At 28.8% G+C, this 16,508-nt stretch overlaps 1 protein-coding gene across 3 annotated transcripts; it reads left to right on the top strand.

Moving 5' to 3' along the window:
* Positions 1-2,140: 2,140 nt before the first annotated feature.
* eve (segmentation protein even-skipped) lies at positions 2,141-8,485 on the top strand. Of its 3 annotated transcripts, none has more exons than XM_089179240.1 (4): positions 2,141-3,388; positions 4,347-4,543; positions 5,583-6,117; positions 7,811-8,485. In XM_089179240.1, exons 1-4 carry the CDS (start codon positions 3,166-3,168, stop codon positions 7,825-7,827), a joined length of 972 nt encoding a protein of 323 aa, XP_089035366.1. In that variant the 5' UTR covers positions 2,141-3,165; the 3' UTR covers positions 7,828-8,485. The 3 variants fall into 3 exon arrangements, with proteins under 3 accessions (XP_089035366.1, XP_089035365.1, XP_015183125.1); XM_089179239.1 differs by lacking the exon at positions 7,811-8,485 and adding an exon at positions 6,504-6,992; XM_015327639.2 differs by lacking the exon at positions 7,811-8,485 and having other exon boundaries at positions 2,142-3,388; positions 5,583-6,992.
* Positions 8,486-16,508: the final 8,023 nt, after the last annotated feature.

Here is a 16,508-nt window from a genome sequence, read left to right as displayed (position 1 = left end):
ATACAAAATTCACAAACACCCCCCCCCCTTTTTTTTTACATTCTAAGATGACGTGTGTCCCCCACCCACCTACCCCCCCCCCCCTCCCGTAAAATGAAAGGGGTAGATGTAACATCACGAAGTTAGGTTAGATTAACTACTACTACTACTCGAGTGGATAATCAAAACTCTTTTGGAAAAGGAAAGTGAGGAAACAGAAAGAAAAAAAATTGTTGGGAGAAAGGAATAGCAAAAAAAAAAAAGAAAGAAAGAAAGAAAGAAGAAAAAAAAAAATGATTTTCAAGCATGAAGTGAAAGTATTTTTTTATCTTCCTCTTCCTCTTTCTCTTCTTCCTCTTCTTCTTCTTCTTCTACTTTTTTATAACCTCTCTTTCTTCAATCAATGACAATGAAATTTTGCACGGTGGAATTAAACGTCCTTCAGCATTTCTTTCGACTTGTTTTTTTTTCCTTTTTTATGTGAGTGTTTTTTTTCGCCTCTCCCCCCTCCCCTCCCCCCATAATCTTTTCTCTCTCTCACGTGTATAATAATCTACCGTTAGGGGATGAAAAGAGAATGCGGGAAAAAAAACCATAAAAGTAAAAAATATAAAAAAGACTATTAAAAAGAATCCTCATTGAGTTACGAGAGAGAGAGAGCCAGCCTATCTTAGTTTGGTGTTTAAGGAAACTTTCTTTTACAGATAATAATGGACATTGGTAAAAAAAAGAAAATTGATAATGGTTAAAAAAATGGTTAGAAAAAAATGGTCAACAAGATTTCGTAGGATGTTTGGTAGATGGTAGGTAGGTATCCCGTTGATAAAAAGAATAAAATGAACAATAAACGATCTATTGTTTAAACCAAAATTACCCAAGTATCCGAAGGTCACGAAACTTGACAATAAATATAAAAAAGAAGAAAAAGAAAAAGAAGAAGAAGAAGAAGAAGAAAAAAAAATCATCGAACAATCATTTTTATACGTGCTAAGTTTTTTATTTCCTTCCCCCTGTATCTCCCCTGTCTCCCTGTAAAGAAACTTACGGTCTTAGGTAGAGAAGATGAAGAAGAAGAAAAAAAACACGAAGAATGGACAAAAAAATGCTCCAGATTTTAGTCAAAGTCATTTCTTTTTTTCTTTTTTTACAAAGAAATCGTCACCGCAGTAACCTCGTAAATATTGACGAAACAAATCCTTAAAAACCTAACGCGTCAAAGAAGAAGATAACAAAAAAATAAAAGCATGAAAAAAAAACTAGACTCGTAAAAAAAGATGAATAGTTTTTTAAGGTTTTCTTTTCTTTTTTTTTTTTCTTTTTGTCAGATAAATATCATACGAGATCTTTTAGTTGTCATTGATAATATCAAATGAACGATATTTCAACAACAACATAAAAAATTGCTCCAGTTTCGGTTGATTTTTGAATTATAGTAAACAAAAGTAAAAAAAGAAACCATTCAGACACGGTAAGTCAGAAGACGTGTTTTTTTTTTGGCGACGGTGAGGTTTTTTTTAAGGTTGTTTTCTTCTTATTATTCTTCGTTTTTTTTTTTATTGCTAGAAATGTTGAACAAAAAAAAATAAAACTTTCTATAACAATTTCTTTTTTCGGTGTGAAACATTTTTCTCTCGAGACTTTGATGATTTTGATCTACTTTTTTAAAAAGTTGCACGCATTCCCCTAGACACAATTATTACAACTATTATTATTATTATTACTATTAATACTATAGTAATAACATACTATATATATTTCTATTATTATTTTTATTAATATTATAAAAATCCTATAATATTTTAAATAATAATTAAAACCCTATTGCATATATATATATATATATATATATATATATATATATATATATATATATATATACATACTATACTACAATACTATAATATATATATGTATATATATTATGTTATATTATATTATATTAATATATATTTAGATATAGATATATCTAATAAATATAATAAATATAATAAATATAAATTATAATAAAATAAATAAATATTAATAATTATAAAATATTAATTATATATCTATATATGTAATAAGTACTATTAAAATCCAATAATATTGTAATTAATTATGACAACCCTCTTACATACTCATCAAACGAAAATTCTAATTACAATCATATAACTTAAATAAAACTTGATTGTTCAGAAAAATTATTATCCTCTTGAGTAAATAATTAAATCGTGACATTAATTATAAAAATCATTTAATTCATTTCAGAATTAAACATTTATATTACAATTAACATTTATTACAACTAATCTGATAATTAATGTGATTAGAAAATATCATTAAATACAATAGATTATTAATTAAAAAAAAAAAAAAAAAAAAAAACAAACAAAAAAGAAGAAAATTAACAATAAATGTTAATCACATTTTATTATAAATGATAACCTAACAAAAAGAAAAGTGGTGCTGATGCTGCTGGTGATGTTGCTGGTGATGCTGGTGCTGGTGGTGGTAGTAGCAAAATAGAAAGGGAGAAAAGATCTCAGAGAATGAGATAGAGGGATGATGATGGTCGTGGTGGTGGTAAACTGGTCCGAATAAGAGGGGAAGTCATATAAGAGAGGTGGATTTGGTGTCGACCAATCAGAAGCAAAGCAGTTCTGTTCGAACTTTATCCTGTTAGTTTGCTTAGTCTCTTCTTCACTTCATTCAATAATCTCGAGTTGTACGGAACTATTTGCGTGTGTTACAGAAAGTCAGTTAACAATTAATTGTACATTTGATTTTGGATTGTTTCAATTTCAAAACTGTGATTTAGGATAATTGTTGAAATAATTCAATGATATGATAATCATCATCATCATCATCATCAGGATCCATGGATTAATGAATAATTGTCAAAAGTGGCATAAGATTATTGATATACAATTGATTATTTCATTTTGTGCAATTATATCTTCTAAGGTATTTCTCAAATTGATATAATAATAATAATAATCAATGCAAGAAATAAACTTCATAGACAATTAGTATATAACAGTGTTTTTTTTTAAATGTATTACAATTGTTGTTAAAAAAAGAAACAATAAACAATTATTCTCTGTGTGATTCGCGAAAAGTGTCGAAAAAATATAATCAAACAATTCAAAGAAAATAAAGTGTGACAAAGTGTTAGAAGAAGAAGACAACAACAAAAAAACTACCCTTATGCAAGAGACAGAATTGGATGGTGAAATGCACAAATTTACAATTAATTTCGATGATCGACATCAAGAACAAGACGAGGACGAAACTGTTATCGTTGTCGATTCAGTCAGAAGACCAACAGTTTCATTACGTTCATCGTCTGCCAGTCCATCGAAGAGTCCATCGAAAAGTCCATCGTCACCATCAAGTTCACAAGGAAGTTTGCCAAAAACACCGGAAAAAGGTAAATCCTTTTAAAACTCTCCGAGTCACACTTGTGTTAATTCAATTTTGTATTTTTTTTTTTTTTTTTTTTGAAGAGAAACATTATACAGTAATGTTTAGATTATTATAATTTTTTGATTATTTTTATTATAACAAAGATTCATGATAGAATTTGTTCGAAGTGAAAATAGGAATCCGACGGCATGGATAAATTCGACAAACCATTGAAAGATTAAACGTCACACCACGTTTCGTTTGATTTCAATCGTAATAATAAAAAACCTCTTTCTCAACTAATAATATTTTCCAAAAGCTTGAACATTATTATTTGAATAGTTCGTAGCCAATAAAAATATTTATGTTTTTTTCTTTTTCTTTCTTTCATATTATTTTACACTAATAGTAGTAGTTTGTGCTTTTGTGTAAAAAGTAATTTTCCGTATTCTTTCGAATACATTCGACCTTCCCCGTTCACATATGTACAATACATTGTAAAAAGAATAAAGGGAAACCCTAAACGATCATAATAATACTTTCAACATTTATACCTGAGTATATTCATTGTCCTAACGTTTGAAATATTTTTAAGGATCTCATCGTTTATTGCCTACTTTCTGTTTCTCAATTTTTTTATTTTTATTTTTTTATTACTTTTGACAAATTTATAACTTTATTATATGTGCAACAACAACAAAAAAAAAAAAACAAGGATCGACAATTTTCTAACTTTCCGGTTTCGAATAATAAAAAAATAGGAAAAATAATAAAAATGTTTTTACGAAACGAAAGGTGTGTGGTGTTTTTTTTTCTTTTTCTATTATAATCAAAATTCAATTATTTTTCTTTTAATTATTTTAATATTCTTCTTTCAAAATCAATAAATATATAGACAAATTAGAAGTAATTTATTTTCACGTGAAATTTTAGAATAATATTTGAAAATGTTCAATAATTAATCGTCATAATTTTATGTTTAGGAACATCGCCAAGTGATCAACAGTATTCCCAACAACCATTAAGTTCTATGGATCAAAATATTCGAAGGTACAGAACGGCTTTTACCAGAGAACAATTATCTCGTTTAGAAAAAGAATTTCATCGTGAAAATTACGTCAGTAGACCACGAAGATGCGAATTGGCGGCGCAGTTGCAATTACCAGAGTCAACTATCAAGGTATGCACATCTTTACATAATAATAATAATAATTATTATTATTATTTACAGTAAAAAAAAAAAGCAACATTATGTATATGATAATCTTTTTAAGATGTTAATTTTCATCACAAATGAATTGTTATTTAAACGAATATAAACGATGTTTGTTAAATAATACATCTATGAGATTATATGATGTTAATGATGAATTTTGAATATTTATTTACAAACACGATAGTTAAGTTTACATTGTTATTCAATATTATTGGATATATTGGTAAATTTCGATATACAATTTCTTATAATAGTTAAAAAAAAAAAATTCTATTGACATAGTTGCTGTGATTCCTAATATAAGTTAGAACATTAGATGATATATAAACACGAGGGTCGTATAATGATTAATATCATAAATAGACTTATTAAGAAATTAAAGAGAAAAATTATAATAATTATAAGAAATTAATCATCGAGATTAGATAGAAAAAACCATAAATTTTTATTAGAGACGAGTTGAAAAAATTAGATCAAAAAAAAATAGTGAACGAGCCAGTTGTTAGGTGAAAGGGTGTTAAGTTTCATCGATTAAGATAAAGATGTTATTGGTGATAAATGAAAACCGGTTGTTAGGGTTTTATATTCATGAGAAATATAGAAGGGTCGATCACCGGAAAGGAATACAAGTTAACAGTAGCATTCTCCGTTTTTCACTATGGATGATTTTCCTGTGATCTTGGAAGCACGCCAAGCCCCGGTGCTCATTGCGGTCTAAGGTGCTAAGTATCTTCGTTAGCGACTATATCTATGGGGTCTTCCTTAGGCTTTAACGGATCTTTTAATTTTTATTATTTTGATACTCCTCGCGCCTTTACAACAGTGGCAATAAAGCGTATGTGAATGGAAATGATCGAGGTGCTAAATGACGAAAATGTTCGTCGCTGCTTTTGACTCGACGACGTTCATTGAAAAAGAATTAAAGGAAGGAAGAAAGAAAGAAAGAAAGAAAGAAAGGTATCAATTGTTAATGAATATATTTTGTTTGTTATTATGATTTCAGGTGTGGTTCCAAAATCGTCGAATGAAAGACAAACGTCAACGTATAGCAATGGCATGGCCATACGCCATGTATGATCCGGCAATAGCGGCAACCTTATTTGCTGCAGCTACAGGAACTTTACCACCACCACCACCGTCAGCATATGGAACGACGCATTTAACATCCCACTATCCGGCAGCAGCGGCAGCGGCGTATTACGCAGCACGTTACTCCCCTTATCCAAGTTCAGTTTGTCCTCCCACCACAACGACAACCTCCCTCCACAGGCCACAGCCACGGACTGCGGGTTCCTATCCAACTGCTCACTCACATTTAATATCTCCCCACCACTCACTCCTACCGCCCCTTCACTTGGGCCCACTGGGCGTTCCTAGTGTCGGTAGTACCGCCTTTCAAAACGGCGCACCATCGACTAATCCAATCGACCCAACTACCACCTATAGGACACCACCGGTGATTAGTGCCGAATCAAGTCTTCTTAGACCAACTACGACTTCGCCTAATTCCGTCAACGATTTAACCACAGGCTTAACAGGTAGTCCTTACAGAACGCCGATTTTATCTAAATTAAGTCCAGTCGATTCCGATGCATCCAATGATTGCGATTGTACTTCAACTCAAAAACATCAAAATCATCTTGTTACGTCTAGTTCAACACAATTACTTACTTATCGATGAATTGATTTTTTTTCTTCTTCTTTCTTTCTTTCTTTCTTTCTTTCTTTCTTTCTTTCTTTTTCTTAACCCTTTATTTACATGCATCCCCCCCCGCCCTCGCCTGTGAGCTGATAAACTCATACTCGCGTTGTTGTTTTATTCTTTTTTCTTTTTTTTTTTTTCTAAACATATTACTTAGTATGATCAACTTTGTCATATTATTAGAAAATAATTCAAACATTCGTTCTTCTGTTTTTGAATTAGGGGGGCCAAGCAATCCGATCATTCCACCCTTATATCGAATAAATGACATCAACGAGTTATATTATTTTTAATATATTAGTAAATAAGAAATCGTACATTTTACACTATACATACACACACACACATACACACGCACACATCATTGTTATTTATTTAATTGACGTCTCATTACACTTAGAGAATAAATTTTATGAAATTCAATTGGAGAACGTTTTTTTTTTAAAGTAATTAGATATTTTCCATAATTTATTAAAAAAAAAAAAAAAAAAAGAAAAAAATCATTGAAATAAATCGAATGATTTTTTTTTTTGCTTTTCAAATTCTTATTGTATTTTGTTCTTAACCCTTTTAGTTATTCAATTAATTGGAGAAGAAAAATTTCTATAGAAAAAATTCGTTCATGGAAAGAGAAAAAAATATTATGGGTGTCGTCGTCGTCGTTGTTGTTGTTATTATTAACGAAAGGGTTGAATAACAAAATTATTTAAAAAAAAAAAAAAAAAAAACAATGTGAATAATAATAATAATAATAATATTAAATTATTAATTTTATTTACAAGAACTCTATGTATATATGCGCAAATATATGTATATGTATATGTATATGTATACATATATTTATCTATATGTCCTTGATAAATATATGTAAAATAATGTTTATATAATTAAATATTAGTTGCGACCAATAAGGAAAAAAAAAAAAAGAAAAAAAGAAAAAAATTAACATTTGTAAGTAATGCTCATTTGTTAGCTTTTAAATTGTAAACAATTTTTAAGTAGAAATTTTGAATAGAAAAGAAAAACAACCAACAACAATCGTAGAAAGATGAAAATTGAAATAATAAATGTATATATATATATATAACTAACTAACTAATACTTATTTGAAAATCTTTCTATAAGTTGTTTCACTATATACATATTTATTTATTAATAATTATTAAAACATATACATATGTATATAATTGTACCTGATAGAAGTAGTCCAAATAAAATTTCGTAGAAGTTTTCCGACCAAACCGCCCGACGATTGGGAAAACAAGACACAACCCTCCTACGAACTTTGTTTTCAACCCAAAATAAATCCCCCTCACAATTCGATTTTTGTTCCATTTGATAAATAGATTATTTTTCAAATTATTTATCTTTATTTTAAATGTGAGATAGCGTATTTTGTAATTTTACAATTGCATAAAGTTGACTTAGTTGGACAATTTGTAATTTTGAATTTTATTCAACAAAATGAATTTGGAAAAAAGAAAACAAATATTTAAATGTATATATATATTTTTGTTTTTTTGTTATAGTTGATGGAAGAATCTAAAATTAAAGGGATATTATCGAGCCTTTCGAATTAGGTTGACAAATTCTGTAAACAAAAAATTTAAACATATTTGGACCTGATAGAGAATTCCAAATAAAATTTCGTAGAAGTTTTCCGACCAAACTGACGATTGAGAAAACAACCCTCATACGAACTTTATTTTCAACCCAAAATATATCCTCCCCCCCCCAATTGGATTTTTTCCATTTGATAGATCATTTTTCAATTTATCTTTACTGTAAACATCATCTCGTATTTTATAATTTTACAATTGCATAAAGTTGACAAATTAGACAATTTTTAATTTTGAACAAAGAAAACAAATATTTAAACCTATTTTTTTTTTTTTTTTGGTCATAGTTGATGCAAGAATCTAAAATTAAGGGATAGTATCGAGCCTTTCGAATTAGGTTACATATTCTGTAAAAAAATATCATCGACAAATAAACATATTTGGGATATTCGTTTGATTTCAATTTCAATTTTCGATAATGGAATTTGTGATTATTCCATTGAAAGAAACTTGAACTTGTTTTTATTTTAAATACTTAATTTAATTTTTATCAAATTCTTTTTTTATACAAACAATTACGTATTTAAAAACGATTCTATTCCAATATATTATTTGCAAATTGGCGTGAAACTTTTTTTCAGAATACCAAATTTGATTTCGAAGAAACATTTTTCATTTGAGCAAAATTGAAAAAATGTAAAAGCTCGCGTTCCGTAAATTTTTCCGATTATTTGCATATTTTTTAAAAAATATATATATATATATATATTTATATATTATTATATAAATAAATATATATGTGTGTGCGTATCAATTATTTTGATTATTATTATTATTAATTTTACGGTCAACATTAATTGGCATAAATTTATAATCCAAATTTGATTTTCTTTTTTTTCTTTTCTTTTTAAAACAAAAATCAATTGAAAAAGATGATGAAAAAGAAAATAATTGATGTTTTACAAATACAATTGTACAAACGTACAGAAATTATTTCGAATTTTTACATGAAAATAGGAAAAAAAAAAGAAAAAGAACGAAGGGTAAGTTTGAGTTTAGGGGTTTCTCTTTTGAAAAAAAAAAAAATCATTTAACAGTATCGAACACAAATGAAACTCGAATGGTCCTCAAATGTGTTCAATTTCCACTGAATGATTCCAAATGGATAGAGAAAGTAGGGTGTCTGTCTGTCTGTGTGTGTGTGTATATATATATATATATATATTCTGAAGAAAATTAGTTTAGACGATTAGTTCAATTATTCTAAAAAAAAAAAAAACCACAACAAATTATAATTGTTATTATCCCATAAAAGTGAAAATTATAATATTTTCCATAAAATACACACGTCACACACATTATCTTCTTTTCATTAGGAAAATTTCATTTCCAAATTGTACACTCTTGATTTCTTTTTTATTCTTTTCTTTTATTTCAAATAGATTATTCATAAGCAATAGAATTACATATATTTTTTTTTTGTAAAGTATCATCATTAAATAAATAATCGAAGTTTCAAAATACAAAATTGCAACATACGATGACTAACAATTGAATATAATTTCTTTTAAAGATCAACATTATACCATTAATGAACATTAAACCATTAAAATCCATTATGTTTTCTATAGATAATAGATAACCTTGTTCTATAATAGTCATTTTATTATAATAATTAATTAACCATAATCAACAAATTCTTCATTCGTAGAAAAACATGAGACAAATCCCCTACCCCACCTACCACCCGACAAAAAAAAAATCTACCAAATAAATTATTTTCATTTGTAATACATAATTTAACGAAAATAAATAAACAATTATAAATATGAAATATAATTAAATATTCGAACAAAGATAAAGACAAATGGATCCCTTGTACGATATATATATATATATATATTTATGACAATTAATGTAAAATAATAATAATAATTAAAAAAAAAAATAAATAAATAAATAATATAACATTACATTTGTATGTAAGATCAAAATAATTCGATTAAAAATGTAATCATTAATAATATTCAATAAATGATTGAAAAATTATAATCGTGCGTTGGACAAGGATTTATCAAAATATTCAGTCGAGTCATAAATAACTTCCGCTTTTTATGGTGTTTCTATTACTAATAAATGCAGGAACACTTTTCATGAAAGTTTGTTTTCTTTTTTTTTTTTTTTTGTAATCAATGAAGATCGTCGATTAACTGTACAAGAACTAAAAAATGACCTTGGAATAGCGAAAAGTATCATTTGAAGGATTGTAACTGAAGATTAGCACATTAGCAGATTTGCAATAACGCGTCAGCAAGCACATGCATCGAACCTCCTGCAACAATATTTTTAAGTAAACCTCGTCAGCCTTCATACAATCCCAACACAGCTTCCCTGCGACTTTTGGCTATTTCCAAAATTGAAAATGTCCCTTAAAGGAAACCGATTTAACGATGTGCAAACGATTGAAACTAATGCGACGAATGCTTCAAAGGCCGATACCGAAAAACGAGTATTAGGATTGCTTTGAAAAGTGAAAAGAGCATTGGGAGCGTGTTATTCCATCAAATGGGGACTACTTTAAAGGATGTCATAAACCATACGACGAAAAGTAACTTCGGGAGAGTGAAATATAGAGATAGGTCGGATACTTTTGGGACACACCAATATGAAAAATAAATTCTACATAAGTCACATCGGAAGTTACTTATAACTCGACCTAATATTTGTTAATCAAAGAACAATATGTACAGAGTGTCACGAAAATGATCATGTTCTTTTATTCGTGTCAGTTCAATCCAACTATTTTCACCCTCTCCGTAAATAGTGTCCCGAACTTTATGAAATATTAATATCCAATTTATAGGACCTAGTAGATGTAGTATCATCCCTTCGTAACAGCGTAGATTTCACCCTCGACGATTTTCTACACAGAGGGGCTGGGGGGAATAACAGAGACGAATCTTTTGCAAGTGCTGATGATCTGATACCCATACCCATACCCATATACCTACCCATACCTAAATCGAAATCTCAGTAAATTGTCCGAGAACAACATGTTTCTGAGAAATCAGATTACGATCGTAGAAATTCCATTATCTTATCAAAAACATCATTGATTTTTCTTGTTCACTTTTGAACCACCCCCCCCCATCCCCCTCATCCCCCACCCCCTTCTTTTTCCTAATTATAAATATATTTAGAATTTATTTCAATGATAAGAGTTTGATTTGATTTTTTATTTAAATTCATATGTTAAACACATGATTGTAAGTTTTCAAATTTATGCTGAGATTTTGATTCCAATAAAAATCCTATGCATCAACATAAATCAAACCATACACATGTGTTTGATGTGCATATGTAAAATATGCATTTGATTTTGTTGAAAATTATACACGTTAGACAATACCATATTGCATGAATATTTTTTTTTTCTTTCAACAAAAAACAGTTTCCAAAAACGAATTGATCAGTTGACAAATGAATTGATCAGCGGGGACACGAAGATGTTACGAAGAAAAGATAAAAAATAAAGAAGAGGAAGAAGAAGAAGAAGAAGAAGAAGGAAATCAACTGTAAAAGCTGTAAAGAAAAAATTCTTTATGGCCTTGAGAATACGTAACACGTTGAGTTTGACGTGAACGAAACTATTTCCTGAATTCCAATACTTTCAACAATATTTGACTCTTTCAGTATTATGTAATCTATTGTTAGATTCATATTTCAAATTAGAGTAAAATTTAAATAGTTTCTTCTTTATTCCAAATTCGTCACGATGTCAATTCGAAAAAGGAGAGAGAAAAGGAGAAAGAAAGAAAGAAAGAAAAAAAAAAAAGGTTAAGGTTGATCAAAGTGATTCAGAATAAAATGTAAATAATAATTCAACTTACAACAACAACAAGAAAAAACATCACTGACACGTAATCCTAAATATAACAAGGGCAATTTTCTATGTCTCCCATCAGGGGTTCGTTCTTTAGGATTGCGTAAAGTTACGTAAGAATTCTTTAGGGTTATGTCAGGGTTGTAACATCAGGGTTACGTTAGAATTGTGAACAGGGAAGGCGGAGGGGAGGGGGCGGCGCCTCTTTCAAGGTTCGTTCTTTTAATCAAACAGAGACATTTTCGAAATACTCGCTTTCCAAATAAATGGTAAAATCTCATTTTGATCACGTAACTGTTCAAAACTATAAAATATTTTTAATAATTGATGAGTTAGTTCACATTGATTAATTAACCACACAAATATTTATAATAATTCTTGACAATTTATATAAAAAAAAAAAATAAGAAATATTTAGAGGAGGATGAGAGAGTCAACAAAAAAAAAAACAAAAAAAAAGAGAGAGAGTTCATAGCAAAGTAAAAAAATTATGGGAGCTAGCTAATAAAAAAAAAAAAAAAAAAAAAGAATAGAAAACGACACAATGCGAAACGACCACCGTTATAAAGAGGAAAATCACAAGAATTCCACATAGGAGTCTCTTCGCTATGGGAAGAAAATATGATTTTATTTTATTTATTTATTTCTTTCTTTCTTTTTGTGTGTATGTGTTAAAACCAATAAATAGTAGAATAAAGAAGATAGAAGAAGATGAGAATGATTGAAAGGGTTTGTTAGTAGGTGGTCTGATTTTACGAGTTACATCTGAACAAATGAAATAGAGAAAAACATAAATGCATGTAAAACCTTCGTTAAAGGATCATTGAAAAGGAGTCAATCCTTTTCTCAGATACACCCTTTATCTTTCTTCATATTCCTACCCCCAACCATTTTATTTTTCAACCCTCAACATTTCACATTGTTACTTTCGTTAAAGATCATCAATTTCGTTTTGCTCCTGTTTTTCCAATCAATTACTCCACACAATGAAAACCCCAAAAAAAAAGAAACCTATGAAAATGGGAAATGGTTTTCTTGAATTTAGTGGTAGAAAATAAAAATAGAAGAAGAAGAAAAAAAGGTAATAAAAAAAAAAAAAAAGAAGTATCTACCTTCTGAAGATCTCTCAGTAGTCATCATGATTGAGGAAAGTAAAAGAAGAAAACGTCTTTTTATTCTCCCCCCTTTCTTCTTCCTTCTTCTTCTTCTTCTTCTTCTTTCAAACATTTGTGGATTTTTACGATTTTACTTTTTTAACAACAACCAATGATCTTCTCTTGCCATTAAAAAACAACTATGTGTGTATTTTATTACGGGATTACTATCAAAAACGATTATTTCCTATGGCGAGGAAGATTAGTTCATTGTTTTGTTTCTTTTTATTTATTTATTTATTATATATATATATATATATATATATATATATATATTTTTTTTTTTTACGTTAAAGTAAAAGTGAAAGTTCTTTCCTTTTTTCTTTTTTTTTTTTTAAACATAACTTTCTTACAAACACGTTTAACCTTTTGAATTCTATTGAAACTTTTCTTGAGTTTGTTGGAAGATGTAAAAAAATTATTTGACATTGTCTCGTAAATTGATTTTCATTCGTTTAACTGTAAAAAGTTCGTATCGATTATGAACGTATTGATTATGTATGTGCGTGTATATGTGTGTATGTGTGTGTGGTAGAGTAACCAGTACCAATACCAGTACCATTACCAGTGATACTTTTCCCACAGTTCAATACGCCAATATAAATTAATTCCCACAGTCGATACGCGCCAATATCGATTATCGTTTGATCGAAATATACTCTTGAATCCAATAGAAAGAAAATAGAATGAAAATATTAGAAAGATATCGATGGAGAGAAAAAAAAAAAAGAAAGAAAGAAGAAAAATCAGTCATGGATTGATTTTACCACGAGTGTGTAACGCGTTATATTTAATGCGTGTGTTGTATGCTTTTGTTACATAACATTTATGCTTGCGACCTAAAATGATTCGTTATGCTATCGGTTTATGAGGGAAATATTATCCCTTAAGAGATCAAATGGTCCGATTAAATATGAGAGGGAGGGATGGGATGGGATGGGATGGGATGGGACGGGATGGGAGGGTTCGATATCTATCCGTGAAATTGATTCGTCCGAATGAAACGCAGGTTACGTGATTTTATTTTATTTTTGTTAGCTTCATTTATTTCGATTATGTTAATAATATAATATTATATATATATATATTTTTATTCAAAATTAATTTCATTTCAAATGTTGGGACTTAGGTATTAACGCAACTGCAGCCAAAAATGCCGCTAATGCGCCAATCTACACATTAAATTGTTCATGACAAATCATAGAATGAAAAACTTGATTTAAAATCAAAACAATTTATTTCTAAAAAGTAGTCAATCGTCAAAAGTAGTCAGTCTCTACTTTCTCCAAATACGCATTTTCGTAGCACTGAGAAATGACGCAACCTTAACGAAACCCTGACGAAACCCTGACGGTTGTTATTTTGCTCTTTATTGGCGCATTAGCAGAATTTTTGCTACAATGGCGTTAATACCTAAGTACCTATATATTCTACCTACCCTATATATATATATATATATATTTATTATACTATTACGATACTCGTGTACAATGTGTGTCATAACGAAAGGATTAAATTAATTCGCAATGAAGTTCATTCATAAAACATTTGACCAATTTAAAGACCTTTAGATCACATTGTATTCTATAATACTTTAAATTACAAAAAGAAAAAAAATACCAAAAATAATTTTCTAATCCTCCTTACTAGGAGGATGGGGGCTAAAAGGGTGTATGTGTGAAAGACAACAACAAGGTTTTCATAGAATAGAAAAGAAAGGAGATTCCATAAGGATGTAAGTCCTGCAGTAAAACGAAAGAAAGTAAATCTCGCAAGCTCTTCCGTTGGAAGCTAATAAAGGTTAAAGAAGAAAATGGTGCAGTGTCGAGCGGTAGGCGAGTTAATTCCATCAAGGGAGACCTGATTCATTATCCAATATCTAACCTCGTAAATCGTGCTACCGCTAAATAAATTATTCCTAGGAAGAGGAACAACAAGAATAAGAAGGATCGTCTTCTCTTACGTTGACCTTAACTCGAATTCTTTTCACCATTTTCTTTATCATGTTAAGTAAACTATCCTCATTGATAATTTTTCAAATCTTATTTTAATATAAAAGATCAATTTTTTAAACTATTATTTCAATTATTACAAAAGTGATGAGAAAATTACGCAAATATCAACCACCATCAACCACCAACCACCACCAACTACTGTTCTATCCTAATTAACAATTTTAGAAATTTAATTTTAATATAAAAGATCAATCCTTAATAATTTGTTAAACAATTATTTCAATTGCTACCGTTTGTAACAAAATTGATGATCAAATAACGCAGATACCCACCACCAAACCACCACCACCATCAACTACTACCACCCACATTGGTAATATTTTTCAAGGATTCTTTTCTTTTTTCAAACGTTAGAATCACTACTAAAAAAAAATTCTATTTAATTGCATCATAAAACACTCTTCCTTTTTTTACCGTTTTCCTTCTTTTTTTTTTTCTTTTTTTGAAAGAAGATAGTAAAAAGAAAAATCCAAGTGTGTCTAACCAGTGGACATTAATCGTAGGACAAGTTTACGGAAACTTGTTTCCATCTGTTAGTCCAATCTTTTCACGATTATCCAACATCTTTTTTTTTCTTCTCCTTTAACTTCTTCTTCTTTTTTTTTTTATTTTTAATAATTTTCTTCTATTATTTCAAAGACAAAAATTATCCATACGTAATCGCAATAAATCAATCTATCATATTCATTCACTGATACGATGAATAATATTTCCAATTCGTGTGGTTTGTTTTTTATTCTTTCTCGTAAAAAAAAAAAATAGCACAAGATTTTCGTAAGAAAAATATTGATGGATTGTTTTTTTTTGTTTGTTGATATCATTTATTTATCAATCAAAAGTAGTATACTTTTGCAATCACCGATTGTATTTCCGTGTGGATATACGAAAAACAAGTTTTACTTCAATAAATCCCGTCGGACTATCTCGACGATGTTTTAATCAAACTAAAGTCACCGAAGTTTTATTCAACGCTAGTACTACTATTTCATTATCAACGAATACCTATTTTCCCCCCATCTATGTATATATCATCGACACCGACATTTTTTTATGGCTTCGCCTATGAATTCGTCGAAAAGATTGAAATACGTGAGTGTCATACTTTGCCGTTAAGTTTTTCTTCTCTCTATGTCGACTAAATTAATCATATCTATCGATACTTGACAGTTCCAAAAACAAAGAGACAAATTACTAATCAATTCTACAAAGTTTTCAAATGTTTTCTGTATAAATAAATATTGTTTTCTTTTTAATATTCAAAATATATGTAGGTTTTATTTCTTTAGAAAATAATTTCAGTTATTTACGTATTAACGCCATTGTAACAAAAATTCCGCTAATGCGCTAATAAAGAGTTCTCATTTGATTTAGAAAATAAATTGTCTCGAAAATTCAAAATAGAATTCAATTGAAAGAAACAAAACAAAAACAAAAAAAAAACAGAAGAAAAGCAGAAAAGCAGAAGAAAGGGGGAAAAAGGTATTTGAAAAATTTTCAACGAACAAATGGTTTCGTTCCACATCCATAATAAAATTTCTTTTAAGAAAAAAGAAGAAATGTAGGTCAAGAGTATCATCATTAATGGAACGTTTAACTCTACAATATTTAGAATAGGA

The sequence above is a fragment of the Polistes dominula genome, unplaced genomic scaffold (genome assembly GCF_049000335.1).
Source record: "Polistes dominula isolate Pdom_NZ unplaced genomic scaffold, Pdom_raw_medaka contig_37, whole genome shotgun sequence".
Lineage (NCBI taxonomy): Eukaryota > Metazoa > Arthropoda > Insecta > Hymenoptera > Vespidae > Polistes > Polistes dominula.
The sequence above is the reverse complement of the archived record's forward strand: the minus strand, read 5'-3'. Positions and strand labels throughout refer to the sequence as shown.